This window comes from Balaenoptera ricei, chromosome 10 (assembly GCF_028023285.1).
Source record: "Balaenoptera ricei isolate mBalRic1 chromosome 10, mBalRic1.hap2, whole genome shotgun sequence".
NCBI lineage: Eukaryota > Metazoa > Chordata > Mammalia > Artiodactyla > Balaenopteridae > Balaenoptera > Balaenoptera ricei.
In genome coordinates, this window is record NC_082648.1 from 75,892,617 (window position 1) to 75,920,266 (window position 27,650).

The window sequence follows — 27,650 nt, forward strand, 5'->3', positions numbered from 1 at the left end:
CAGATAATGGAATAGGAGGAGATATTATATCTGAAACTGAAAAAGGACAAATATCTAAAATATATAAGAAAAACCTACAAATCAATGTGAAAAGAAGAGCAATCCTAAGGAAAAAATTATAGAAAACCTAACAGTTATCTAGAATATGAAGAGATTTTCAGAAACATTAGTAGTAATTAGAAAAGGGACGATTAAAGCAAAATACCGCTTAACACCTACAAGATTGCAAAAGCTAGAAAGTTCAATGATGCTGACATTGTTTACAGCAACACTGTAATGGCAAAAACAAAAACAAACCGCAGTCTTGCAGAAACTAACACAACATTGTAAATCAACTATATGTCAATAAACAGTAAATTAATTAGAAAAACAAACCACAATCAGAAATCTCCACCTGTTTATCAACAGTAGAATAAATGTATAATGGGAATTACTACTGTAGTAAATTCACTGGAATCCTATACAGCTGTGAAAATGAATGAAATACAACTATGTGCAACAACATATGAATGTATGAATTCAGAATTCATGCACATGAATCTCAGGATTTTAATGCTGATTTATATATTTATATATATATATAATATATAAATATATATTATATATATATATTTAATGCTGATTTATAGTAAAATATATGCAGTATGATTCCATTTATATAAAGTTTAAAACTATCCAAAATGAAAAAATATCTAAGTATTGATTCAATCATAAATAGTAAAATTTAAAAGAACAGCAAGGGGATAATTAGAGTGGTGACTACTTCTGAGGGAGATTATTTCAGAATTCAGAAAAACAAAAAAGGAAAGAAACCACATGATCACCATTTATTTACTAAACATTATGAATACAAAGAAGTAAACAAAGGGCAACAGAGATAGCAGAACTTGGTATCAAATAAATGCTACCAGCAAAAAGCATACTGGCGAACCTCAAAAGAGAAACTGTTGACTGAGCACTTAGTGAGAAAGGCTTCCCGTGGAGGAAACAGAGCTTATGATGGCTCCTTTAGAAAAGGTTTATAGAACAAAAGCAAAAAGAGAGAGACAGAGATGAGGTTACAAGCCTCCCTGAGCATAGAGGCAAACACAACTGCTGACACGATACTGCTGCACAGGGCAGTGGCGAGAGAGGGTGGCAAGGGTCAAATTGTGAGGGGTGAAGGAATTTGGGAAGGCAAAGAAAAACTGGAGGCTAAAATGTGCTTTAGAAAGATCAATCTGACAGGGACCTGTAGAGTGTCAAGAATAAAGTAGGGGTAACAGTGAGGACAACACTGCAACAGTCAGGGACTGTGGTAAGAGGAGTGGAATGATTTTAACGGCACTTATCAAGTTTGATGGGTACAGCTGTAGTTTTGGAAATATTAATAAGCATTTACATCTATCCAGCCACTTGTCTCAGAAGTAGAGGTGTATACTCCCAATAATCCCCACACTGCAGTAAAGAAGGAATTAGAACCATGCAGGACTATCTGCTTGGCCTGCCAACACCTATGTTTCTTTCTGGCCATTCCACAGAGCAGAACGCACAACCTTCTTCCTATCAGCTGAGTCCAGAGTTGAGGCAAAGATAAGAAACCTGAGGCTGACTCGCTTTCCTTTTAATCTTGGGCGAGCTGTCCAGAAAGAGTGCTTGCAGACACATTATTCTCATTTATCTACTGCCACCTAGTGTAGATATGAAATTGTTTACCAATGAAAAATACAATCTGGTTTTGCCATCTGAAACTGGAATTGCTCAAAAAAACACTAAATCACATGGAAACGGTCAGCATTTCTCATAGAGAAATCCTTGAGCTTCTATGGGCTGGGAAACTTTTGATGTAACAATATTTTACTGTATTGTACCACAGTTGCTGCCATATACATTAAATGGAGCAGGAAATTCTTACTAAGTAAAAGTTTACAGTCTTCTCTGCAAAGAAAATATGCTGAGACAGTGACACTTACAGTTCAGGTCTTTGCAAGCTAACCTCCATGAATATTAACAGTACTGTCTATCTCTCCATTTTTATTAAAGGAAAGAATGCTTCAGTAACTACAGTTGCCTTGAAATGGGGTTGGCTGCCTTATGAGAGGCTGAGTTCTCCATCACTGAACAAGGGATTCATGCATGAGGGAGGGTTAGTATACATGACCTTATCAATACCATCCCACTCTGAGGTTCTGGTGTATCCATCATACTGAGGAATCCATGAGCACAAACCCTGCTTCTAACAAATTCTGAAGGGCAAGAAGGGCAAGAAATATGCCCATCTTGTTCACTGTTGCACACTTTAAAGCTAGTACGATGTCCAATATCTGTTAACAGGATGAAATTAAATTTTTATTCTATTGAAGCACTGTTAAAGGTACAGAATGGAACCAGAGTGACTGGGTTGAAATTCTCATGTTGTTACTTACTAGCTTTAAGATTTAATTCACAGACTAGGAACCAAGATGGCGGAGTAGAAGGACATGCTCTCACTCCCTCTTGCGAGAACGCCAGAATCACAACTAGCTGCTGGACAATCATCGATAGGAAGACACTGGAACTCACCAAAAAAGATACCCCACATCCAAAGACAAAGGAGAAGCCACAATGAGATGGTGAGAGGGGCGCAATCACAGTAAAATCAAATCCCATAACTGCTGGGTGGGTGACTTACAGACTGGCGAACACTTATACCACAGAAGTCCACCCACTGGAGTGAAAGTTCTGAGCCCCACGTCAGGCTTCCCAACCTGGGGGTCTGGCAACGGGAGGAGGAATTCCTAGAGAATCAGACTTTGAAGGCTAGTGGGATTTGATTGCAGGACTTCGACAGGACTGGGGGAAACAGACACTCCACTCTTGGAGGGCACACACAAAGTAGTGTGCGCATCAGGACCTAGGGGAAGGAGCAGTGACCCCAGGGGAGACTGAACCAGACCTACCTGCTAGTGTTGGAGGGTCTCCTGCAGAGGCGGGGGGTGGCTGTGGCTCACCGTGGGGACAAGGACACTGGCAGCAGTAGTTCTGGGAAGTACTGCTTGGCGTGAGCCCTCCCAGGGTCTGTCATTAGCCCCACCAAAGAGCCCAGGTAGGATCCAGTGTTGGGTTGCCTCAGGCCAAACAACCAACAGGGAGGGAACCCAGCCCCACCCATAAGCAGTCAAGCAGATTAAAGTTTTACTGAGCTCTGCCCACCATAGCAACAGTCAACTCTACCCACCACCAGTCCCTCCCATCAGGAAACTTACACAAGCCACTTAGATAGCCTCATCCACGAGAGGGCAGAGAGCAGAAGCAAGAAGAACTATAATCCTGCAGCCTGTGGAACAAAAACCACATTCACAGAAAGATAGACAAGATGAAAAGGCAGAGGGCTATGTACCAGATGAAGGAACAAGATAAAATCCCAGAAAAACAACTAAATGAAGTGGAGATAGGCAACCTTCCAGAAAAAGAATTCAGAATAATGATAGTGAAGATGATCCAGGACCTCGGAAAAAGAATGGAGGCAAAGATCGAGAAGATGCAAGAAATGTTTAACAAAGACCTAGAAGAATTAAAGGACAAACAAACAGAGATGAACAATACAATAACTAAAATGAAAACTACACTAGAAGGAATCAATAGCAGAATAACTGAGGCAGAAGAACAGATAAGTGACCTGGAAGACAGAATGGTGGAATTCACTGAGCGGAAGAAAATAAAGAAAAAATAATGAAAAGAAATGAAGACAGCATAAGAGACCTCTGGGACAACATTAAACACAACAACATTCGCATTATAGGGGACCCAGAAGGAGAAGGGAGAGAGAAAGGACCCGAGAAAATATTTGAAGAGATTATAGTCGAAAACATCCCTAGCATGGAAAAGGAAATAGCCACCCAAGTCCAGGAAGCGCAGCAAGTCCCATACAGGATAAACCCAAGGAGAAACACGCCGAGACACACAGTAATCAAACTGGCAACAATTAAAGACAAAGAAAAATTATTGAAAGCAGCAAGGGACAAACGACAAATAACATACAAGGGAACTCCCGTAAGGTTAACAGCTGATTTCTCCACAGAAACTCTACAAGCCACAGGGGAGTGGCATGATATACTTAAAGTGATGAAAGGGAAGAACCTACAACCAAGATTACTCTGCCTGGCAAGGACCTCATTCAGATTCTATGGAGAAATCAAAAGCTATACAGAGAAGCAAAAGCTAAGAGAATTCAGCACCACCAAACCGGCTCTACAACAAATGCTAAAGGAAATTCTCTAAGTGGCAAACACAAGAGAACAAAAGGACCTACAAAAACAAACCCAAAACAATTAAGAAAATGGTCATAGGAACATACATATCGATAATTACCTTAAACGTGAATGGATTAAATGCTCCAACCAAAAGACACAGGCTTGCTGAATGGATACAAAAACAAGACCCATATATATGCTGCCTCTAAGAGACCCACTTCAGACCTAGGGACACATTCAGACTGAAAGTGAGGGGATGGAAAAAGATATTCCATGCAAATGGAAATCAAAAGAAAGCTGGAGTAGCAATACTCATATCAGATAAAATAGACTTTAAAATAAAGAATGTTACAAGAGACAAGGAAGGACACTACATAATGATCAAGGGATCAATCCAAGAAGAAGATATAACAATTATAAATATATATGCACCCAACATAGGAGCACTTCAATACATAAGGCAACTGCTAACAGCTATAAAAGAGGAAATCGACGGTAACACAATAATTGTGGGGGACTTTAACACCTCACTTACACCAATGGACAGATCATCCAAAATGAAAATAAATAAGGAAACAGAAGCTTTAAATGACACAATAGACCAGATAGATTTAATTGATATTTATAGGACATTCCATCCAAAAACAGCAGATTACATTTTCTTCTTAAGTGTGCACAGAACATTCTCCAGGATAGATCACATCTCGGGTCACAAATCAAGCCTCAGTAAATTTAAGAAAACTGAAATCATATCAAGCATCTTTTCTGACCACAATGCTATGAGATCAGAAATCAATTACAGGGGAAAAAACGTAAAAATCACAAACACATGGAGGCTAAACAATACGTTACTAAATAACCAAGAGATCACTGAAGAAATCAAAGAGGAAATCAAAAAATACCTAGAGACAAATGACAATGAAAACACGATGATCCAAAACCTATGGGATGCAGCAAAAGCAGTTCTAAGAGGGAAGTAGCTTTATAGCTATACAAGCCTACCTCAAGAAACAAGAAAAATCTCAAATAAATGATCTAACGTTACACCTAAAGGAACTAGAGAAAGAAGAACAAACAAAACCCAAAGTTAGCAGAAGGAAAGAAATCATAAAGATCAGAGCAGAAATAAATGAAATAGAAACAAAGAAAACAATAGCAAAGATCAATAAAACTAAAAGCTGGTTCTTTGAGGAGATAAACAAAATTGATAAATCATTAGCCAGACTCATCAAGAAAAAGGAGAGGACTCAAATCAATACAATTAGAACTGAAAAAGGAGAAGTTACAACAGACACCACAGAAACACAAAGCATCCTAAGAGACTAAGAGACTACTACAAGCAAATCTATGCCAATAAAAGGGACAACCTGGAAGAAATGGAAAAATTCTTAGAAACGTATAACCTTCCAAGACTGAACCAGGAAGAAATAGAAAATATGAACAGACCAATGACAAGTAATGAAATTGAAACTGTGATTAAAAATCTTCCAACAAACAAAAGTCCAGGACCAGATGGCTTCACAGGTGAATTCTATCCAACATTTAGAGAAGAGCCAACACCCATCCTTCTCAAACTCTTCCAAAATATTGCAGAGGAAGGAACACTCCCAAACTCATTCTATGAGGCCACCATCACCCTGATACCAAAACCAGACAAAGATACTTCAAAAAAAAGAAAATTACAGACCAATATCACTGATGAATACAGATGCAAAAATCCTCAACAAAATACTAGCAAACAGAATCCAACAGCACATTAAAAGGATCATACACCATGATCAAGTGGGACTTATCCCAGGGATGCAAGGATTCTTCAATATATGCAAATCAATCAATGTGATACACCATATTAACAAATTGAAGAATAAAAACCATATGATCATCTCAATAGATGCAGAAAAAGCTTTTGACAAAATTCAACACCCATTTATGATAAAAACTCCTCAGAAAGTGGGCATAGAGGGAAACTACCTCAACATAGTAAAGGCCATATACGACAAACCCACAGCAAACATCATTCTCAATGGTGAAAAACTGAAAGCATTTCCTCTAAGATCAGGAACATGACAAAGATGTCCATTCTCACCACTATTATTCAACATAGTTTTGGAAGTCCTAGCCACGGCAATCAGAGAAGAAAAAGAAATAAAAGGAATACAAATTGGAAAAGAAGAAGTAAAACTGTCACTGTTTGCAGATGACATGATACTATACATAGAGAATCCTAAAGATGCCACCAGAAAACTACTAGAGCTAATCAATGAATTTGGTAAAGTTGCAGGATATAAAATTAATGCACAGAAATCTCTTGCATTCCTATACACTAATGATGAAAAATATGAAAGAGAAATTAAGGAAACACTCCCATTTACCATTGCAACAAAAAGAATAAAATACCTAGGAATAAACCTACCTAGGGAGACAAAAGACCTGTATGCACAAAACTCTAAGACACTGATGAAAGAAATTAAAGATGATACCAACAGATGGAGAGATATACCATGTTCTTGGATTGGAAGAATCAATATTGTGAAAATGACTATACTACCCAAAGCAATCTACAGATTCAATACAATCCCTATCAAATTACCAATGGCATTTTTTAGGGAACTAGAACAAAAAATCTTAAAATTTGTATGGAGACACAAAAGACCCCGAATAGCCAAAGCAGTCTTGAGGGAAAAAAACGGAGCTGGAGGAATCAGACTCCCTGACTTCAGACTATACTACAAAGCTACAGTAATCAAGACAATATGGTACTGGCACAAAAACAGAAACACAGATCAATGGAACAAGATAGAAAGCCCAGAGATAAACCCATGCACCTATGGCCAACGAATCTACGACAAAGGAGGCAAGGATATACAATGGAGAAAAGAGAGTCTCTTCAATAAATGGTGCTGGGAAAACTGGACAGCTACATGTAAAAGAATGAAATTGGAACACTCCCTAACACCATACACAAAAATGAACTCAAAATCGATTAGAGACCTAAATGTAAGACCGGACACTATTAAACTCTTAGAGGAAAATATAGGAAGAACACTCTTTGACATAAATCACAGCAAGATCTTTTGTGATCCACCTCCTAGAGTAATGGAAATAAAAACAGAAATAAACAAATGGGACCTAATGAAACTTCAAAGCTTTTGCACAGCAAAGGAAACCATAAACAAGACGAAAAGACAACCCTCAGAATGGGAGAAAATATTTGCAAATGAATCAACGGACAAAGGATTAATCTCTAAAATATATAAACAGCTCATGCAGCTCAATATTAAAGAAACAAACAACCCAATCCAAAAATGGGCAGAAGACCTGAATAGTCATTTCTCCAAAGAAGACATACAGATGGCCAAGAAGCACATGAAAAGCTGCTCAACATCACTAATTATTAGAGAAATGCAAATCAAAACTACAATGAGGTATCACCTCACACCAGTTAGAATGGGCATCATCAGAAAATCTACAAACAACAAAGTTGGAGAGGGTGTGGACAAAAGGGAACCCTCTTGCACTGTTGGTGGGAATGTAAATTGATACAGCCACTATGGAGAACAGTATGGAGGTTCGCTAAAAAACTAAAAATAGAACTACCATATGACCCAGCAATCCCACTACTGAGCAGATACCCTGAGAAAACCATAATTCAAAGAGTCATGTACCACAATGTTCACTGAAGCTCTATTTACAATAGCCAGGACATGGAAGCAACCTAAGTGTCCATCGACAGACGAATGGATAAAGAAGACGTGGCACACATATACAATGGAATATTATTCAGCCATAAAGAGAAATGAAATTGAGTTATTTGTAGTGAGGTGGATGGACCTAGAGTCTCTCATACAGAGTGAAGTAAGTCAGAAAGAGGAAAACAAATATTGTATATTAACGCATGTATGTGGAACCTAGAAAAATGGTACAGATGAACCGGTTTGTAGGGCAGAAGTTGAGACACAGATGTAGAGAACAAATGTATGGAAACCAAGGGGGGAAAGCCGCGGGGGGGTGGGGATGGTGGTGTGATGAATTGGGAGATTGGGATTGACATGTATACACTGATGTGTATAAAATTGATGACTAATAAGAACCTGCTGTATAAAAAAAATAAATAAAATAAAATTTAAAAATTAAAAAAAAAAGATTTCTGAGATATACATTTTAAAGTAATAACTAGGATTATTACTTATAACATTATACCAGAACATATAAGATTTTTAGAAATTTCATGCAATGTCTGAAACATTTATATTAACATATTTCCATACATATTTCCATACAAATACAAATATAAGATTTTTAGAAATTTCATGTAATGTCTGAAACATTTATATTAACATATTTCCATACAAATACAAATATAAGATTTTTAGAAATTTCATGTAATGTCTGTCTTTCATCAAATCTTTAACCGTGGTCATTTTTAAGTCTTTTGTCATTTACAGACAGTTCTGGGTGTACTCTGATGATTTTGCAAATATGTTCCTATAAAAGGGTTTCATCTTCAAGAAATTCATGGAAAAGACTCTGACAAGTACAGGTTTCTGGTAACTGACTGTACTGCTGAACTGAATGAATAAGCATTTTCAGAACTCTAATGAAAAACTGATGAACTCATAAAAGTGCTAACAAAATATCAAGATGAAAAAAAAAATGAATTACATGGGACTGAGTGAACTGATGAGGATGAGTATAATTTGTGTGACTTTCTGTCTGAATTTAAAAAAAAAAAAAATCCCACAAGGACTCAGAGGCAAAGAATATACAAATCAATTTTCACTGCAAAGTAAAGGAGCTGTTACAGTGAAGGATTACTGGACTGAATGTCAACATTATGACATAGTATGAGTGTGTTTCATGTTTGGTAATTGCAATCATTGTTGCTTTTGTTGTGGTCATCCATGTACAATACTTGGTGTCAGTCTATTTATCTCTTGTAAAAATAAAATACAGTGTGTGTGTGTGAAAAAAAAAAAAAAGATTTAATTCACATGTGCCTCAGTTTCTCATGGGATAAATATGGTGCTTACTTTATAGAGTTTTAAGGAAGATTTAATGACAATTTGTGTAAGGCTATTAGAAAAATGTTGCATGTGTTAGATATTATTATTATTACTGCTTTTATTATTATGTAATCTCTGAAGAACAGTTTTTGAGGCCCAAAACAGTGTAGACATATAGCACAGCTAGAACTAAAATACAAAACTGATAAAGGAGTGGTCATTTTTTTAATCATAAATTATAATGTGTCAACCTTAATAGGAGGTTGAGATAAAACCCAATCTCAGACTCCAAGACTTAAATTGATCACTTGTAGTTTTCAACTATGAACCGTGGCCGGACTACCATAAAATATCATTATATAAATATTTGGTTAAGTTAAAGGAAGTTTTCCTTCCTGATCAATGTCATACAGAATTTCCTATGCAATGTGTAGATTAAGGTAATCTCAAGTGGCCATTACAAAATTAGAAGCCATCAAAACAATTATTTTATTAACAAATTCTTTTTAACAAACTAACCATTACCCCTTCCTACAATATTCGGCAACTCTCCTAGAATAGCTATTTTGATGCCTTTCTGTCACCAAGATCTACCACCATCTCTTAGAATGGCTCTATGTCTTCCCATCAAAATATGCAAAAGGGTAGGGAACTGCTTGGAGAAAAGTGTCAGGCACACACATTAAGTTAGTTCCTCCTTCAAGAAGGAAAGTTTGGTTTTGTCTGGGCGGCTGGACTATGCAGTCCAGCTCGTGACAGTCTGAAGAAGACAAAGTCAGCACGAATTAGTGATGTGCCATTGCGCAATGCAGGCAGGGTTAAGATACCTTGTTTTAAAAGTGGGCTTCTTTCCCACCAAAAAAAGAAAGAAGTTGTTCTTATGTTTTAATTAAGACAGAGTGCCCAGGCCAGGAGCGTTACAAAGGCTCCGCAGTTACATGAGCAGAAAGGACAGAGGAGGGGTCTGACACAGCAAGGGAAAGGATTTCATGCTTCCTGCTTTCTTTCATGTGGCCTTCTTCTCTCATTTATTCTAAAAGCAATCTGGCTATCACCCTCTCTATCTGTGCAGGAATTAGTAATTTATATCTGTAGTCAGCTGGTACCCAAGGTCTAAGACTCCATAGGATTCCCCACCTTCAAACAAGTGATGACTTTAAGGCTGGCAAATGGATGGCTTTTGCAAAAGGCCAAATAATTTCACCCAGAAGACTGAGATTATATGTGATTCAAATGAGCCTCACAGAAAATACAATAAAATACAAATCATAGGAATGCTATGTTACTTCAAATTCAGAAATGAAACACTCGTGGTTACTGTAAAAAGAGAAAGCTGGGTAAATTAGATCATTTAGATGCCATTTATTTCACATCTTCTAATAATACATTTTTATTCCTTTAATCAGGAATTCTGACCTCAAAAAAAAAAAAGGTTTACTAGTTTCCAAATATTTCCAAAGTAACATATGTAAGCTGACCTTGCCTAAAGCTTTGAAAAAAAAAATCCAATCCATCAAATTTAGTATTTCAAAGTAAAATTTGCTAATCTTAAATGAGCACAGTACAACTTCTGATTCATACTATTCTATTCTAAATGATATTTAAAAATTTATAGTCTTTTGGCTCTATGAGGGATTCACAGACATTAAAGTCTTTAAAAAATAATTTGATATTTAATAATTATTTATTCATAATATTAAGGACGTTCTCTGTCCAGAAAACTTCACACCCTTGCTTTATTACAAGAGATTTTAAGGGGAGAAAAAAAATAAACAGTTGGTTGTTCATATGCAGAATCCTATATCATAAAATCTCTGGCATTTCATATCACACAATCTGAATTTTGACATATATTAAGTCATACTGTATACTTAAGCAGATAATAAATGTAAAGTGCCCAGGTAGTAACTGATATTTAATAAATGTTCAATACTCTCTATTATGTACTGGCATCTAGTAAGAACCAAGCCTTTTGGTAAATATGAAAAATAAAAATAGTAAGTAGAGTTGTAGAGAATATCTATGTGCACAATCTGTATACTCTCTCAGGACATTTCTCTCATCACTGTCCTGTATACAAGCCATATTTAGACTGGTAAATCATAATTACTTGTTTGCGCTTAGGGAGACAGAGCACTGGTTCCCCCAATCATCTTCTGTAACTAAGAAAAGGGAAAGAAATGGATAACGACTCTTTATGAATTGGTCTCTGATCCCCTAGGATTAGAAACTGACATTCACTTTCTCAGAAGTGCCATTTTCTAAAATTTTTGTGGTAGATAAATGATAGATACTACAGTTGCTACTATAAGTTTATTTCAGTCTCCATTCAGTGAGCGTGTATGAGTGTGTACAGATAATTTAAACTGTACACAGAGGCTGACTTTCTTAAGGCAACAAACGTAATTCAGTCACAGTGTTCAAGATTCTGTATAGTGTAACTGAGGTGTAACTCCAAGATGAAAAGCCAGTTTTTAATAGATTTTTTAAGGGTATATGTGAAAAATATGGGTTGAGAGTGGCTCTGCATGGCCTGGGTCATCTTGACCTAGCCACAGAAAGCAACCCAGCTGGTTTTACTGCTTTCTGGCTGCACTGTCAGAGAAGAGCTACTCAGAGAACTTGTTGACAATTTAAAGAAAGTCTAGCACTCTTAAGTGAGCTGGGGCTGAGAGTAAATCACAGAGAAAATGGCTTGAGTCCCCAGTGCTGAGGCAGTGTGATGTCACGGAAGTATAACTGAATTAGGAGTAAGGAGACCTGGGCTCAGCCTGCAGCTCTGTCACCTACCACACTGGAAAGGTAGGTGGCCAAGCGGATGAGAGGGCAGCAGCAATGTGGCTGATCAGGCCCAGCTAAGCTACAGAAATACTAGAATAAAAAACACCAAGAGTCAATAAAACCAGCTTAGGTAAAACAAGAAAAGAAAACTCAAGTTAAAATATATTTCACATATATTTGATGTGAATGCATGGGATCACAGGGGATCAACAAATGCATCCATAATTGTAGAAACTGAAACAAAAATGTGGTGAACCACAAATTACATTACATTCTTTCTTTCAAAGAAACAAAAGAGGGGGAAATGATAATACAGTAAGTGGCATGAAGAAGTAGTAAAGCACAACGGTAAACACTTTATTTAGAAGGTCTGGAAAGATGGTCGGAAGTTGGAGAGGACAAAAATTATAGCAAAGAACTGAAAATAAACACTACCATTGAAAAACAAGGAAAGAAATCCCCAAAATGTGGCTAGATTAAACAAAATCTAAAAAACAGTGTAAAAGAGTTAAAAGTTTTAAAAACTTAAATTTATCCGTGCGTGCACATGCACACACACATACACAAAACCTGAGACTAAAAGAAATACCTGAGGTAAGAGAAAAGGCTAAGACCAAGGAAACCAAAATTAAAGAACTGACATGGGGGAAGGGACCCAGAGACCACAGAAGGGGGTCTGGAACCACAGCATGGGTAACAAGCAGGAGGTGGCTGTGAACTGCCACTCAGGAGTAATAGCTTAAGAATTTTAAAACATCTACGTGAAAAGCAAAGAAAGACTCTGCCAGTGATTGGAAAAAAAATTCAGATGAACAGATGATAGTGATTCCTGATATCTGCTCTTTCTGAGAGAAAAAAGAACTTAGGAAGAATAATGCAATGGGAATTCCCTGGCAGTCCAGTGGTTAGCATTCGGAGCTTTCACTGCTGTGGACCCGGGTTCAATCCCTGGTTGGGGAACGAAGATCCCATAAGCCAGCAAAAAAAAAAAAAAAAATCACGCAAAATGGAAAGAAATAGACTAATACCAGCAAAGTACCCAGCAAAGACAGAACTCTTTTCTTTGAAGAGAGTAGAACATTTAAATCTATAGGACCTAAGGGAACTTGCCAACAAAAATTTACAGCTAAATAGATAATTATATACTTGAAAATATATGTTGGCAAACAGTAAAATGGTCTCAACTATTAGGTTTAATGCTTAAATCTCTTCTTTTTACTGATCATAAGACCTTTTATTTTATTTTTTTGCTGTAAAAGGGCTTCAAGATACCTATTTCAATAACTGCTCTAAAAATTCTTGCCCTTCAGCCCTGTTCTCATGACAGCCATCACATGAGCTCCCTAAACATGTCTAGAATATGAAGCCAGCTCAGACTTTACTGTCATCAGAGGTCTTAGATTTGATTCCTCATTTCCATTATTATTAACACAATTTTTAAGTTTTATTTCTAAATCTTCAAGAAGCAAATATGAGCGACTTTAGTACTATTACACACTACCTTATTTATAGTTTTATTTTATTAGTGAAAATAATTGTTTCTTGAAGTGCTGCTGTTTTAAAGCAGAACTAGGTTTCATCTAATTAAGTATAATTTCAAGCATCTAGTTGACCAATAGCCCCAAAGTGTATGCTTAACAAATGGTAGGACAAATATGCACAAAGTACTCACTTCAACAGTTTCAATTTTTTCCTCCTGGGGATGTGGTGTCCTTGGGTAGATATCGAGAAGATGTGGTGGTGAATCAAAGTGTAATCTTTTGAGGTTTCTTTTAATAACATCTTTACAATTCAGTTCATCAAAGTTAGTCCTCCATAATAAGACCTATAAAAATTAATCAGGTTTGCAGTTATTGATTTGCATGTACAAGCAGTAGAAGTAAATTTTTAAAAAGATGACTATATAGAATTGTCTCTCAAAATAGTCAGGAAGGCTAGATATATATTCTGACAACATTACATCTCAACACTTTTTTTTTTTAAAGGGTGATAGGGGGAGATTTAGCATTTCAAATTGCCTTTATGTGCAGTTTAAAATTCATATTAAGAAAATAACTTATGACCTTAAAATCCTCTTTTATTTTTCCCAAAACCCAAAATCATGTTTTTGGCTTTACTGTCCACCTTATTCAATAAATCTGGCTCTGAATGACTTTTGGTCATTTCAAATAAATGCAGATTTGCTATACAAACAATTTAATTTTACCATCCTCAAGGAGCTTAATCAACATTTGAAAAACAAGGCATACAGACAATAGATTAGGCAATAATTCAAGTGAAAGGGCCACACCAATATTAGGTATTCAGTAAGTGTCAATTTTATGTATTATAATTAAGTGTAAAGATGAGCAAAAGAAAATAACTGCTATTTGAGTTCCAAAAACTATCAGAACTGGCACTATTTCAGCTATGAGATAGCAGACTTCCTGGCACTAAATTAAAATATAAACTCATTGATAATCATCTTAACATATACAAACTAGCTGGTTGTAAAAATCTTAGCTGAGGTCTCAGATTCCATTCCCCTAACCAAATCAAAGAGGGAGCTGAGAGATTTACAAACCTGTGCATCTGCACCTCCTGATGTAAACAGTTCTCCACCTTTTGAAAATGTAACAGTGAAGACAGGCCCCTAAGAAATAAAGGGAGATAAAAGAAAAAATTACTTGGTAATGTGTTCTCATGGCCAAGAGGGCAGTGAGTATTAATTTTTCATCCTAACTTACGCAGACTATTTATGCAATGTCTTGAGAACATATCCAGCTGTTAGCAACTTATGCAGGCAAAGAGAATCAAAGAATCAACCCAATTACATGAAAACATCTATAAATGATACTAAATGAAAAAAGAGATACTAATAAAAATGAGAAAATACACTTTTCTCCCCTTTAAAGAAAAGCTTGTGCATAGGTAAGTTAGTAAGAATTTCTGTTAAGATTTTCTGGCTTTGGATTCTTTATTCAACAAATCACTAGCAGAAACTGAATGATAATTCTGTAGGTGATGGGAATGAGGCTGTACGAACAAAGCTCATTTCCTGACCACAACAGGCTTCGCCGCGTTCTCCCTTCATGTGGGCAACATTGAGCCACTCAAAGTTTTAAGAACAGGACATGGATAGAAGAGCTGTGATTGATGAAAATTGATATCACGATTGTGAGAATGATGAGTTGGAGTCAGAACAAATGGTTGCAGGCCAGTTAGGAAGTTACTGCAACTATCTGGGTGAGAGGTAACAGGAACATGAAATTGAGCAATGGCTGTGGAGCTGGACAAGACTATACCCGGCACAGTCACAACATGACCTCTAGGTCAATTTTCAGTCAAGATAAGAGTAAACATTCCTCATTTCAAAAATATTAGTATACTGTTTGTTTTTAATATGTCCTTAATCTATGCAAGAAAATCTTGGGGGGAAAACATCTTATATTTTTCAAGTAGACCATCCCACAGACTCAGGTTATTATAGCCTCATAAACACCTTCACCTCCAGACTGTGAAAAATTCCATCTTCATGTGTAGTGCTTTTCTCTTAAATTATTTTATTTATCTTTTTTCTATTACTCTGTCCTTCTTGCATGGATATTTTAATCCTTGGCCACTTTTATTTGTTGTTCATCCAGCCTAAATCCATGGGTACACATATATCTGAGCTGGTTAGTGTCTATTTCTGCTTCACTCTAACACAGCTGCAGAACAAATCATAAAGCAAGCAGGAAGTCCGGCAGGATACATGAAGGCAGAAAAAAAAACTTCTCGCTTAGACCACAAAACCCATTCTATTTCTGGATATAAATAACTTATACTTGGTTAAAAGGAAGTACCTAGTACATCTTATTAAAAAAAAAAAAGAGGATGCATTCTAAAAAATTTAGAGAAGTTTGAATATTTACCCAGAAAGGAAGGATAGTTTCTACATTTAAAAAGTTTTCCTTTAGTACATTATATACTAGTGAATATATGTATGTGTGTGTGTGTGTGTGTGTGTGTGTGTGTGTGTGTGTGTGTGTGTGTGATTGAACAGGCTCAATAAACAGCACCCCACTTCCCCACTGGGTTCCTAAAACAATTGAAAAATAAGACAAAAGAAATATTATCTTTCTTACTGATGAAGGCTTATAAAGAGAAAATGTGGCTTTATCTGTGGGCAACTGGGCTTTCTAGAACTGAATCCCAGAATGAGTCAGATTTGAGTACCCAGTCACAGGCAAGGCTGGACAAGGGCAGGCCTCCCCACAACAAATATCAGAGGAAAACCATACGGACAGGCACAGGCTCCCAAGAGTAGAGGGCATTGGGCTCGACTTGTCAAATTTCTCCTTCTAAACTCGCCAATCAGATTAGTGAAAGGAGAGAGTGAGGGGGTGTGGAGGCTAAGAGGGTCAAAGCTAGTGGGACAGCCTCCGCATGAGGGGAAAGATCAGAAGTAAGAAAAACATGTATCCATCACCATTTAACCAGTCAAACCTATACTACTTACTGAGGAAGACAGCAGTAGAGGGTTAAGTTAATGTCCACTGAAAGATACACATTGATTTTGACATGAATTACAATAAATAATATTTATTTAAAGCTAAAAAATAATATTTATTTAAAAATAAAAAACATAGCCTTGGAAGCAAAAAAAAAAAAAAACATTGTGATAGCAGCAATGGGTGCTACACTTGGAAAAATAATAAAGCCATATAATAAAATGGATCAAAACTTTTAAAGATATATTATTTAAGAAGCAAAAATCTTAGTGTTCATACCGTATGTCCTTGAAGTGTATATATGAGCCTTCCTTCTAAGAGGTCCAGAATCTTAAGCATACCATCTGAAGAAGCAGTGATGAGATAGTTACCCGAAGGATGGAATGATACACAATTAACTCCACCGCTGTGAACTGATTTGTAGAAAATTAAAGCAAAAAGTTCAGAGAATAATTCTTAATTCTAGAGATGCCCCTTTACCCTATTAGCAATTCTAGGCTGAAAGCAAGAATCAATTAGGGGCAATGTCTCCACAGCAACCAAAATTCCACATAGCTCATGAGACAGAATAGCTTTATAAATGAGAGTGTGTCATGGAAGGATGATCTTAATAAACACATAACTATAAAATCTTCAGATATATTACCAATATAAGCAACCATTGATTACCACCAGCTCACATAAGGTATACACCTTAGCCTTAAACTAAATTTAATAACCAGTTAACAAGGACAAGGGGTGAAGAGTATGGAGATATATTTGGAGAAGGGCAGTCTTGCCAGCTTAAGAATTCATTTCTGGACAACCTCCTTCCAATAGGAGGCAGTATAACACAGCGATCAAAAGTTTGTTCATCACTGTATTTTATAAAAATGTACTTTATAAACAGAAAGTCCCATGTCAGTTCTATCAATATTTTAGCAAGTAACTTAGCCCCTTTAAGCCTCAGTTTCCTTATCTTTAAAGTGGAGGTAATAGTAATACCTCTTAGGGCTGTTGTGAGGATTTAGCAGTGTCTGCTACATTATAGTTATTAAGAAAGGGAAACGTGGATTTAATATACATCTAATATACACTAAGAAATCAATTCATTTCTCTTTTAACTTCAATATATGGGCACAGTGGGATGTTGTTTTCTACCAGTTATAACACCTATCTGTGCTCAGGTATCTCCTTCTGAGTCAATTTCTATCCTGGATTCTTATACAAAGCAGATAACCAAAGTTTGAAAAATCTTACAGTAACCTTTTTTCTTTTCTTTTCTTTTTTTTTTTACAGCCCTGGCATCATTTTTAAGGTCGCTCTACCCCCTTCTGCAGGCTGGCCTCTATTCCAGCTCCTTGGACCATGCTGCTGATAGGGGCTAACTCTTCTCTAGTCAGTTCAAAGTCAGCTCATCTTTCTCATTAAGAGGGCCAAGCCACACTGAGAAGGATAGTCTGTCAGCGTAAGAACTTCCTAGAGGAGGCCATTTTACAACTGAATTTTGTTATGGAAATTGTTACCTTGATAATGCTGGAGTAACTTGTTCACTCTTATATCCCAGATTTTCACGGTATGATCAGAACCTGCTGAAGCTATGCATGTACCACTAGGGTTAAAATCCACAAAATTTGCAAACCTAGGAGGAAAGAATAAGATGGTCTAATATTTCAATTTCTCTTTCCTCTCATTTCTTTATTTGAATTGTAATAATTAAATGTCTCCTTAGCAAACTAACCCATATAAATGCAAAAAGAGAATGGACTTACCCTACAAAATCTGAGAAGTTATTAACACATTGCTTATTTGTGGTATCCCAGATTTTAATAGTTTTATCCTCACTACATGATACAATTAGTCTTCCATCAGGTGAAAACCTGGAAAGCATAAGAAAGATAATTTTTGTGGAAGGCTCCTGACAATCACCCCCACCCCCACCATGACATACACATGACATACATGTACATATTAAATACCATAGGCCAGTGTTAGCACACCACGCAGCAAACTCCTATTCTGCTACCAACATCTTTTCCAACTAAAAATAAGCACAACGAATGACACTGATAGACCATTAAAAAGACGAAAATATACTATATAGACTAACCAAGAGTCTTTTAACCTTTTATTCTTTTATATTTAAATAATTTAGTTTCATGGTAGTTTCTGTCTGAGGTCTGCACTGCTTCCAAGCCAAGTACCTTGTTTTTTAAAAGTATTCTCTATTTCTTTCTACTGTCATTTTCCGGTGTTATCCATATGACCCAAGAGAGCATTTATTACTCATCCTACCAACCCTGCAGTGAGACTTTTTGTAAGAAAAGAACTGGTGTGTTGAGAATTAAAATTGAATGCTATCATCAACAAAAGAACCAACTCCCCAAGCCTGTAACTTCCTGGATTTGGGGAGGCCAGAGAGCTCCAACAGACTGAAAATAGGACAACTCATTTATACAAAACTGAAGTTCCTTCATGGACACACCTACTATCCGTACGCCCCATTAAAAAACAAATGAGAAAATTCTCAGACATCTTGTCTACTGCCTTTATACTCTCTTTCCCTTTAAAACCCATTCCAAGGTTCTTTTTCTCTCTTAAGTGCCTTTTTAGAATGGAGATAGAAAAGCAGAAGGCTGAAAAGAAAATGAAAAATTTTAGACTATTAAGAAACTATGGAGCAGAAGCAAGAAGAACTACAATCCTGCAGCCTGTGGAACAAAAACCACATTCACAGAAAGATAGACAAGATGAAAAGGCAGAGGGCTATGTACCAGATGAAGGAACAAGATAAAACCCCACAGAAAAACAACTAAATGAAGTGGAGATAGGCAATCTTCCAGAAAAAGAATTCAGGATAATGATAGTGAAGATGATCCAGGACCTCGGAAAAAGAAAGGAGGCAAAGATCGAGAAGATGCAAGAAATGTTTAACAAAGACCTAGAAGAATTAAAGAACAAACAAACAGAGATGAACAATACAATAACTGAAATGAAAACTACACCGCAAGGAATCAATAGCAGATTAACTGAGGCAGAAGAACGGATGCATGACCTGGAAGACAGAATGGTGGAATTCACTGCTGCAGAACAGAATAAAGAAAAAAGAATGAAAACAGCATAAGAGACCTCTGGGACAACATTAAACGCAACAACATTCCCATTATAGGGGTCCCAGAAGGAGAAGAGAGAGAGAAAGGACCCGAGAAAATATTTGAAGAGATTATAGTCGAAAACTTCCTTAACATGGGTAAGGAAATAGCCACCCAAGTCCAGGAAGCACAGTGAGTCCCATACAGGATAAACCCAAGGAGAAACACGCCGAGACACACAGTAATCAAACTGGCAACAATTAAAGACAAAGAAAAATTATTGAAAGCAGCAAGGGACAAACGACAAATAACATACAAGGGAACCCCCGTAAGGTTAACAGCTGATTTCTCAGCAGAAACTCTACAAGCCACAGGGGAGTGGCATGATATACTTAAAGTGATGAAAGGGAAGAACCTACAACCAAGATTACTCTGCCTGGCAAGGATCTCATTAAGATTCGATGGAGAAATCAAAAGCTTTACAGAGAAGCAAAAGCTAAGAGAATTCAGCACCACCAAACCAGCCCTACAACAAATGCTAAAGGAACTTCTCTAAGTGGGAAACACAAGAGAACAAAAGGACCTACAAAAACAAACCCAAAACAATTAAGAAAATGGTCATAGGAACATACATATCAATAATTACCTTAAACGTGAACAGATTAAATGGTCCAACCAAAAGACACAGGCTTGCTGAATGGATACCAAAACAAGACCCATATATATGCTGCCTCTAAGAGACCCACTTCAGACCTAGGGACACATTCAGACTGAAAGTGAGGGGATGGAAAAAGATATTCCATGCAAATGGAAATCAAAAGAAAGCTGGAGTAGCAATACTCATATCAGATAAAATAGACTTTAAAACAAAGAATGTTACAAGAGACAAGGAAGGACACTACATGATGATCAAGGGATCAATCCAAGAAGAAGATATAACAATTATAAATATATATGCACCCAACATAGGAGCACCTCAATACATAAGGCAACTGCTAACAGCTATAAAAGAGGAAATCGACGGTAACACAATAATTGTGGGGGACTTTAACACCTCACTTACACCAATGGACAGATCATCCAAAATGAAAATAAATAAGGAAACAGAAGCTTTAAATGACACAATAGACCAGATAGATTTAATTGATATTTATAGGACATTCCATCCAAAAACAGCAGATTACACTTTCTTCTCAAGTGTGCACGGAACATTCTCCAGGATAGAGCACATCTCGGGTCACAAATCAAGCCTCAGTAAACTTAAGAAAATTGAAATCATATCAAGCATCTTTTCTGACCACAACGCTATGAGATTAGAAATCAATTACAGGGGAAAAAAATGTAAAAAACACAAACACATGGAGGCTAAACAATATGTTACTAAATAACCAAGAGATCACTGAAGAAATCAAAGAGGAAATCAAAAAATACCTAGAGACAAATGACAATGAAAACACGAAGATCCAAAACCTATGGGATGCAGCAAAAGCAGTTCTAAGAGGGAAGTTTATAGCTATACAAGCCTACATCAAGAAACAAGAAAAATCTCAAATAAACGATCTAACGTTACACCTAAAGGAACTAGAGAAAGAAGAACGAACAAAACCCAAACTTAGCAGAAGGAAAGAAATCATAAAGATCAGAGCAGAAATAAATGAAAAAGAAATGAAGAAAACAATTGCAAAGATCAATAAAACTAAAAGCTGGTTCTTTGAGAAGATAAACAAAATTGATAAACCATTGGCCAGACTCATCAAGAAAAAGAGGGAGAGGACTCAAATCAATAATATTAGAAATGAAAAAGGGGAAGTTACAATAGACACTGCAGAAATACAAAGCACCCTAATAGATTACTACAAGAAACTCTATGCCAATAAAATGGACAACCTGGAAGAAATGTACAAATTCTTAGAAAGGTATAACCTTCCAAGACTGAACCAGGAAGAAATAGAAAATATGAACAGACCAATGACAAGTAATGAAATTGAAACTGTGATTAAAAATCTTCCAACAAACAAAAGTCCAGGACCAGACAGCTTCACAGGTGAATTCTATCAAACATTTAGAGAAGAGCTAATACCCATCCTTCTCAAACTCTTCCAAAAAATTGCGGAGGAACACTCCCAAACTCATTCTATGAGGCCACCACCACCCTGATACCAAAACCAGACAAAGATACTACAAAAAAAGAAAATTACAGACCAATATCACTGATGAATATAGATGCAAAAATCCTCAACAAAATACTAGCAAACAGAATCCAACAACACATTAAAAGGATCATACACCATGATCAAGTGGGACTTATCCCAGGGATGCAAGGATTCTTCAATATACGTAAATCAATCAATGTGATACACCATATTAACAAATTGAAGAATAAAAACCATATGATCATCTCAATAGATGCAGAAAAAGCTTTTGACAAAATTCAACACCCATTTATGATAAAAAGTCTCCAGAAAGTGGGTATAGAGGGAACCTACCTCAACATAGTAAAGGCCATATACGACAAACCCACAGCAAACATCATTCTCAATGGTGAAAAACTGAAAGCATTTCCTCTAAGATCAGGAACATGACAAGGATGTCCATTCTCACCACTATTATTCAACATAGTTTTGGAAGTCCTAGCCACGGCAATCAGAGAAGAAAAAGAAATAAAAGGAATACAAATTGGAGGAGAAGAAGTAAAACTGTCACTGTTTGCAGATGACATGATACTATACATAGAGAGTCCTAAAGATGCCACCAGAAAACTACTAGAGCTAATCAATGAATTTGGTAAAGTTGCAGGATACGAAATTAATTCACAGAAATCTCTTGCATTCCTATACACTAATGATGAAAAATCTGAAAGAGAAATTAAGAAAACACTCCCATTTACCATTGCAACAGAAAGAATAAAATACCTAGGAATAAACCTACCTAGGGAGACAAAAGACCTGTATGCATAAAACTCTAAGACACTGATGAAAGGAATTAAAGATGATACCAACAGATGGAGAGATATACCATGTTCTTGGATTGGAAGAATCAATATTGTGAAAATGACTATACTACCCAAAGCAATCTACAGATTCAATGCCATCCCTATCAAATTACCAATGGCATTTTTTAGGGAACTAGAACAAAAAAATCTTAAAATTTGTATGGAGACACACAAGACCCCGAATAGCCAAAGCAGTCCTGAGGGAAAAAAACAGAGCTGGAGGAATCAGACTCCCTGACTTCAGACTATACTACAAAGCTACAGTAATCAAGACAATATGGTACTGGCACAAAAACAGGAACATAGATCAATGGAACAGGATAGAAAGCCCAGAGATAAACCCACGCACCTATGGTCAATTAATCTATGACAAAGGAGGGAAAGATATACAATGGAGAAAAGACAGTCTCTTCAATAAGTGGTGCTGGGAAAACTGGACAGCAACATGTAAAAGAATGAAATTAGAACACTCCCTAACACCATACACAAAAATGAACTCAAAATGGATTCGAGACCAAAATGTAAGACCAGACACTATAAAACTCTTAGAGGAAAACATAAGAAGAATACTCTTTGACATAAATCACAGCAAGATCTTTTGTGATCCACCTCCTAGAGTAATGGAAATAAAAATAAAAATAAACAAATGGGACCTAATGAAACTTCAAAGCTTTTGCACAGCAAAGGAAACCATAAACAAGACGAATAGACAGCCCTCAGAATGGGAGAAAATATTTGCAAATGAATCAATGGACAAAGGATTAATCTCCAAAATATATAAACAGCTCATGCAGCTGAATATTAAAAAAACAAAGAACCCAATCCAAAAATGGGCAGAAGACCTAAATAGTCATTTCTCCAAAGACATACAGATGGCCAAGAAGCACATGAAAAGCTGCTCAACATCACTAATTATTAGAGAAATGCAAATCAAAATTACAATGAGGTATCACCTCACACCAGTTAGAATGGGCATCATCAGAAAATACACAAACAATAAATGCTGGAGAGGGTGTGGACAAAAGGGAACCCTCTTGCCCTGTTGGTGGGAATGTAAATTGATACAGCCACTATGGAGAACAGTATGGAGGTTCCTTAAAAAACTAAAAATAGAATTACCATATGATCCAGCAATCCCTCTACTGGGCATATACTCAGAGAAAACCATAATTCAAAAAGACACATGCACCCCAATATTCATTGCAGCACTATTTACAGTAGCCAGGTCATGGAAGCAACCTAAATGCCCATCGACAGACGAATGGATAAAGAAGATGTGATACATATATACAATGGAATATTATTCAGCCATAAAAAGGAATGAAATTGGGTCATTTGTAGAGACGTGGATGGATCTAGAAACTGTCATACAGAGTGAAGTAAGTCAGAAAGAGAAAAACAAATATCGTATATTAACGCATGTATGTGGAACCTAGAAAAATGGTACAGATGAACCGCTTTGCAGGGCAGAAATTGAGACACAGATGTAGAGAACAAATGTATGGACACCAAGGGGGGAAAGTGGCGGTCGGGGGGTGGTGGTGTGCTGAATTGGGTGATTGGGATTGACATGTATACACTGATGTGTATAAAATTGATGACTAATAAGAATCTGCTGTATAAAAAAATAAATTAATAAAATTCAAAAATTAAAAAAAAAAGAAACTATGAACAGTAATTTTGCTATTAATATTTTAGCAATAACAAAAACCAAAAAAGACAGATTTAGGTCATAGACCAATTATGTTTCGATTTTATTTGTAGTTTCCCTCTCTGCCCAGATTACTATAAAAGTCATTAACTAAGGGTGTGGATTATAAGTGAAGGTTTTTCTTTTTGTTTTCTCACTGTCCCCTCCCCTGCCCCTCCCATTCTTAAGGTTGGCCTAAAAATAATTCTTCCTAACAGAAACTTTCAATCTGGAATTTATGAATTCACCATATTTTAAAAGCAACATAGATGCAAAATTAAGTTCTATGTGAGATAGTTTTTAAAAATTCAAGAAAATAACCTTGCAAGGAAATATCTTCCACACTGGGCAGTTCAGCTTGATTTTATAATAATATTTTATTAATCTTTTCCTTTAGGAAAATATGTGAGGAAGATTCAAATATGAAAGACAGTTTTACAGAAATGCTCCAAATAGATGTAACTTATTTTGTATAGACACAGGGGAAGAAAAACCTATACAGTATCCCCATGAAAATAAACTTTGCATAGTACTTGTAAAGAACTAATGTAAGAAATCAAATTGTGTTTATTAATAAGCTATCTTTTAAAAAAATTATTTAATGTGAGCATTCTAAATGATAAGAATATTTCTAGGAGATGAGTTGATTCTGACATTTTAAGAAAGCAATGATGAAAAAAATGTAATAGAATGGAAGGATTAGGTTAAAAACAAAGTACAAATATACTCATTCTATGACATTATTGGCCAAATACCACCACCACCACCATCATCATCATTATCCTGTCAACATTTACTGAGCATCTGTGTCCTAGAATGGTTCTTAACACTTTACCTGTAGCAACTCATTTAATCCTCAGAATAACCCTACAAAACAATTGCTATTGCCGGCCTCAATTTACAGATGAATAAACCAAGGCACATAAAGGATCAGTAACTGCCAGTCACACAGCCAGGAAGATGTGAACTAGGCAGTCTGGTTCCAGAGCCAAATCTCTCAGCCACTCTGTTTAAGTCTCTGACAGAAAGGAAAGTTTCTTTTACTGGCCAAAGTACAGCACAGGAAGTTCTGTGTGGCTTGTGTAACCACAGAAAGTTCTAAAGTGGAGAAAAACCACAGGCAATGCTCTTAGGAGGCTATATGGCTGGGCTCTGCCTGATAGGCTAACCACTAGACAATCCTTTAACAAAAATCTGTGTGTCTGCTGCCATACCTGATCAATGTCCTTGAGGAGTTTATGGGGAAGATAGTCATTCATTGGCTCATTCGAATATTTACTGAGCACCTGCCAGAACCAGGCACTGGGCACTGGCCTGGGTACTAGGAATACCACAGTGAAGGAGACTGCTAAGACCCCTACTCTCATGAGGCTTTCATACTAGGAAGGAGGGAGGGCACACAAATAATATAACTTTAGATAACGGTAAGAACAGAGTTGGTAACAAAAAGGTGCCAATTAGTTACCAGAAGCTCCACAGAAGAAACAGGATTTTAAAGAAACTTGTGAATCAGGAAAAGAAGGTATCTTGACCAGCCAGAAATTCATCCTGAGCAGGAGGGGCCATAGCCTGGGAGAAATTTCCCCAGCACTAGAGAAATGAAGGGAATGTGAACCTCAGATAAGTAAGGAGTGGAGGAGTCGACTGGGATGAAAGAAGGCGGTGCCTGAGGGGGGCGTTTCTACCTCCCCCCTCTGCACGACCAAAGCGGGGCTCGGGGTTAGGGCCTCTCACTTGCTCTGGACACTGTGTATAATCCCCGCATAAACTCTCTGTCAGCTCTTTTCGCCTTTGGAGGGGTTGAAAGTGAGTATGGCGGTTTGTATCTTCTCCTCCCTTTTATTTTTAATTAGATACATCAGAAATAGGTTCGCGCCAACAAAACAGGCTTCTCTTTGCCCTGACTTTGATCAGGAAAGGATAGTCCTTTTTTTGTCAGGGCTCAAACAACATCTAATGGGGTTATTAATTTGAAGAATTAAGAGAATACAAAATTTCTATCAAGACATTAAAAAAATTTCTAACACAACACTCTAATTCAGTACCACCTAACCACCTTTTAAAACTTCCAGCAAGTGTGTCAAGAAGACGGATGTCACATTAGTCAACAGTGACTAATGGGTCAGCAGACGTGAGCTGTCTGTAAGGCATCTGAGAAGTTAACTGCTTCCTATTCAAGCCTGTAAAATGCACTGGTACTCTTTGGAGAAAATGAGGGAATTCTTGAACTTTTTTCTAGAAAAACTGGTTCACATGTCCTTGAGAGTAGCCCAAGTTATGTAACAGGAGTTCTTTAACTTTGAATCTATGGAGTTCCTGAAACTATATATAAAATTATATGTCCATAAGCACAGTCACTGAGTTATTCGTTCATTAGCGAGCCAAACAGGTCCATGAACCCTGAGAAGTTTTAAAGTGCTTTCATAAGAAATCAAAACTTTCATTTGGCTATTTCTTATCATTAGAGTAAACCGTCTATAAAAACACAATATATACATGCATGTATCGAATCACCACATTGTACACCTTACGCTTATACAAGGCTATATGTCAATTATATCTTAATAAAGCTGGTGGGGGAGGAACAAGGGCACACAGCCCCTGCCAGACACTCAGCTGCATGGAGGAAGGGCTAAGCCTTCTGAGATGAGAGCTTGTGACTCAACCGTCAGCCCTCCAAACAGGAGGAGGACACAGAAGACTAATTTGGGGGTTAGATACGCCACATTTAGGAACTGGATATCATCCCTGAGGACCAACCTGGACTCCAGCGGCTGAAGGATATCTATTTAGCATCCAATGTCAGCCACACTCACCAGCTCCAACTCTGGGGGCGGGGGTAGGGTGAAAAAAAGAAAAGAAATTAAAAATACGGGAGGATAGAAAGGGAATAGTGGGAGAGAAGGAAAGAATGAAGGAAATACAGAAAGAAAAATATTCTCCAAAAAAAAAAACAAAAACAACCAACCCTACATTTCTGGCCCTCAGGGCTCTGAGACCAGAGTAGGCACTGTTTCATGTCCCTTAAGAAACAAATCATTAGTAAGTGGTACTCTGAAGCCAGCAGCTATTCAACAGGAGGGGAAAGCAGTAAAAAGCAGTGAAAATAAGACTGCCCAGTCAGTACAGAGTCCTGAATTCTAAAGCCAATTTTGCAACTGCCCAGCTATGTAACCTTGTGAAACTCATAACCACTCTGGCCACCATTTTCTATTTGGATAATGAGAAATTCTAGATTGCATTCAGGCCTAAAACTTCCATAGACTCATTAAAAAAAAAAAAAAAAAAAATTGGCAGTCTCAGAGTTTGCTTTGATGGGATTTTGGGTTTACATAGTGAAGCTGGAGTTCAAGGCAATAAGCAGAACGGTTATGCTTTTTAAGGGTTGGTCAGCATTAGAGGAGAAACCGTCTGTTGATCGCAGTAACAG

The 27,650-nt window shown here is 36.9% G+C and overlaps 1 protein-coding gene across 7 annotated transcripts in view; it reads right to left on the reverse strand.

Moving 5' to 3' along the window:
* Nucleotides 1–27,650, reverse strand: part of POC1B (POC1 centriolar protein B) — a 146,771-nt gene that overhangs the window by 80,652 nt on the left and 38,469 nt on the right. For all 7 annotated transcript variants that reach the window (XR_009505427.1, XR_009505426.1, XM_059936649.1 and 4 more), the window contains exons 5-9: nt 18,219–18,326; nt 17,973–18,088; nt 16,747–16,880; nt 14,559–14,627; nt 13,668–13,820 (exon numbers count right to left, since the gene is read on the reverse strand). Coding sequence is in view for 5 of the 7 variants with exons in the window: in XM_059936649.1 (XP_059792632.1) it covers nt 13,668–13,820; nt 14,559–14,627; nt 16,747–16,880; nt 17,973–18,088; nt 18,219–18,326 (580 nt within the window). In the remaining 2 variants the exon portion in view is untranslated. The remainder of the gene's footprint in view (nt 1–13,667; nt 13,821–14,558; nt 14,628–16,746; nt 16,881–17,972; nt 18,089–18,218; nt 18,327–27,650) is intronic.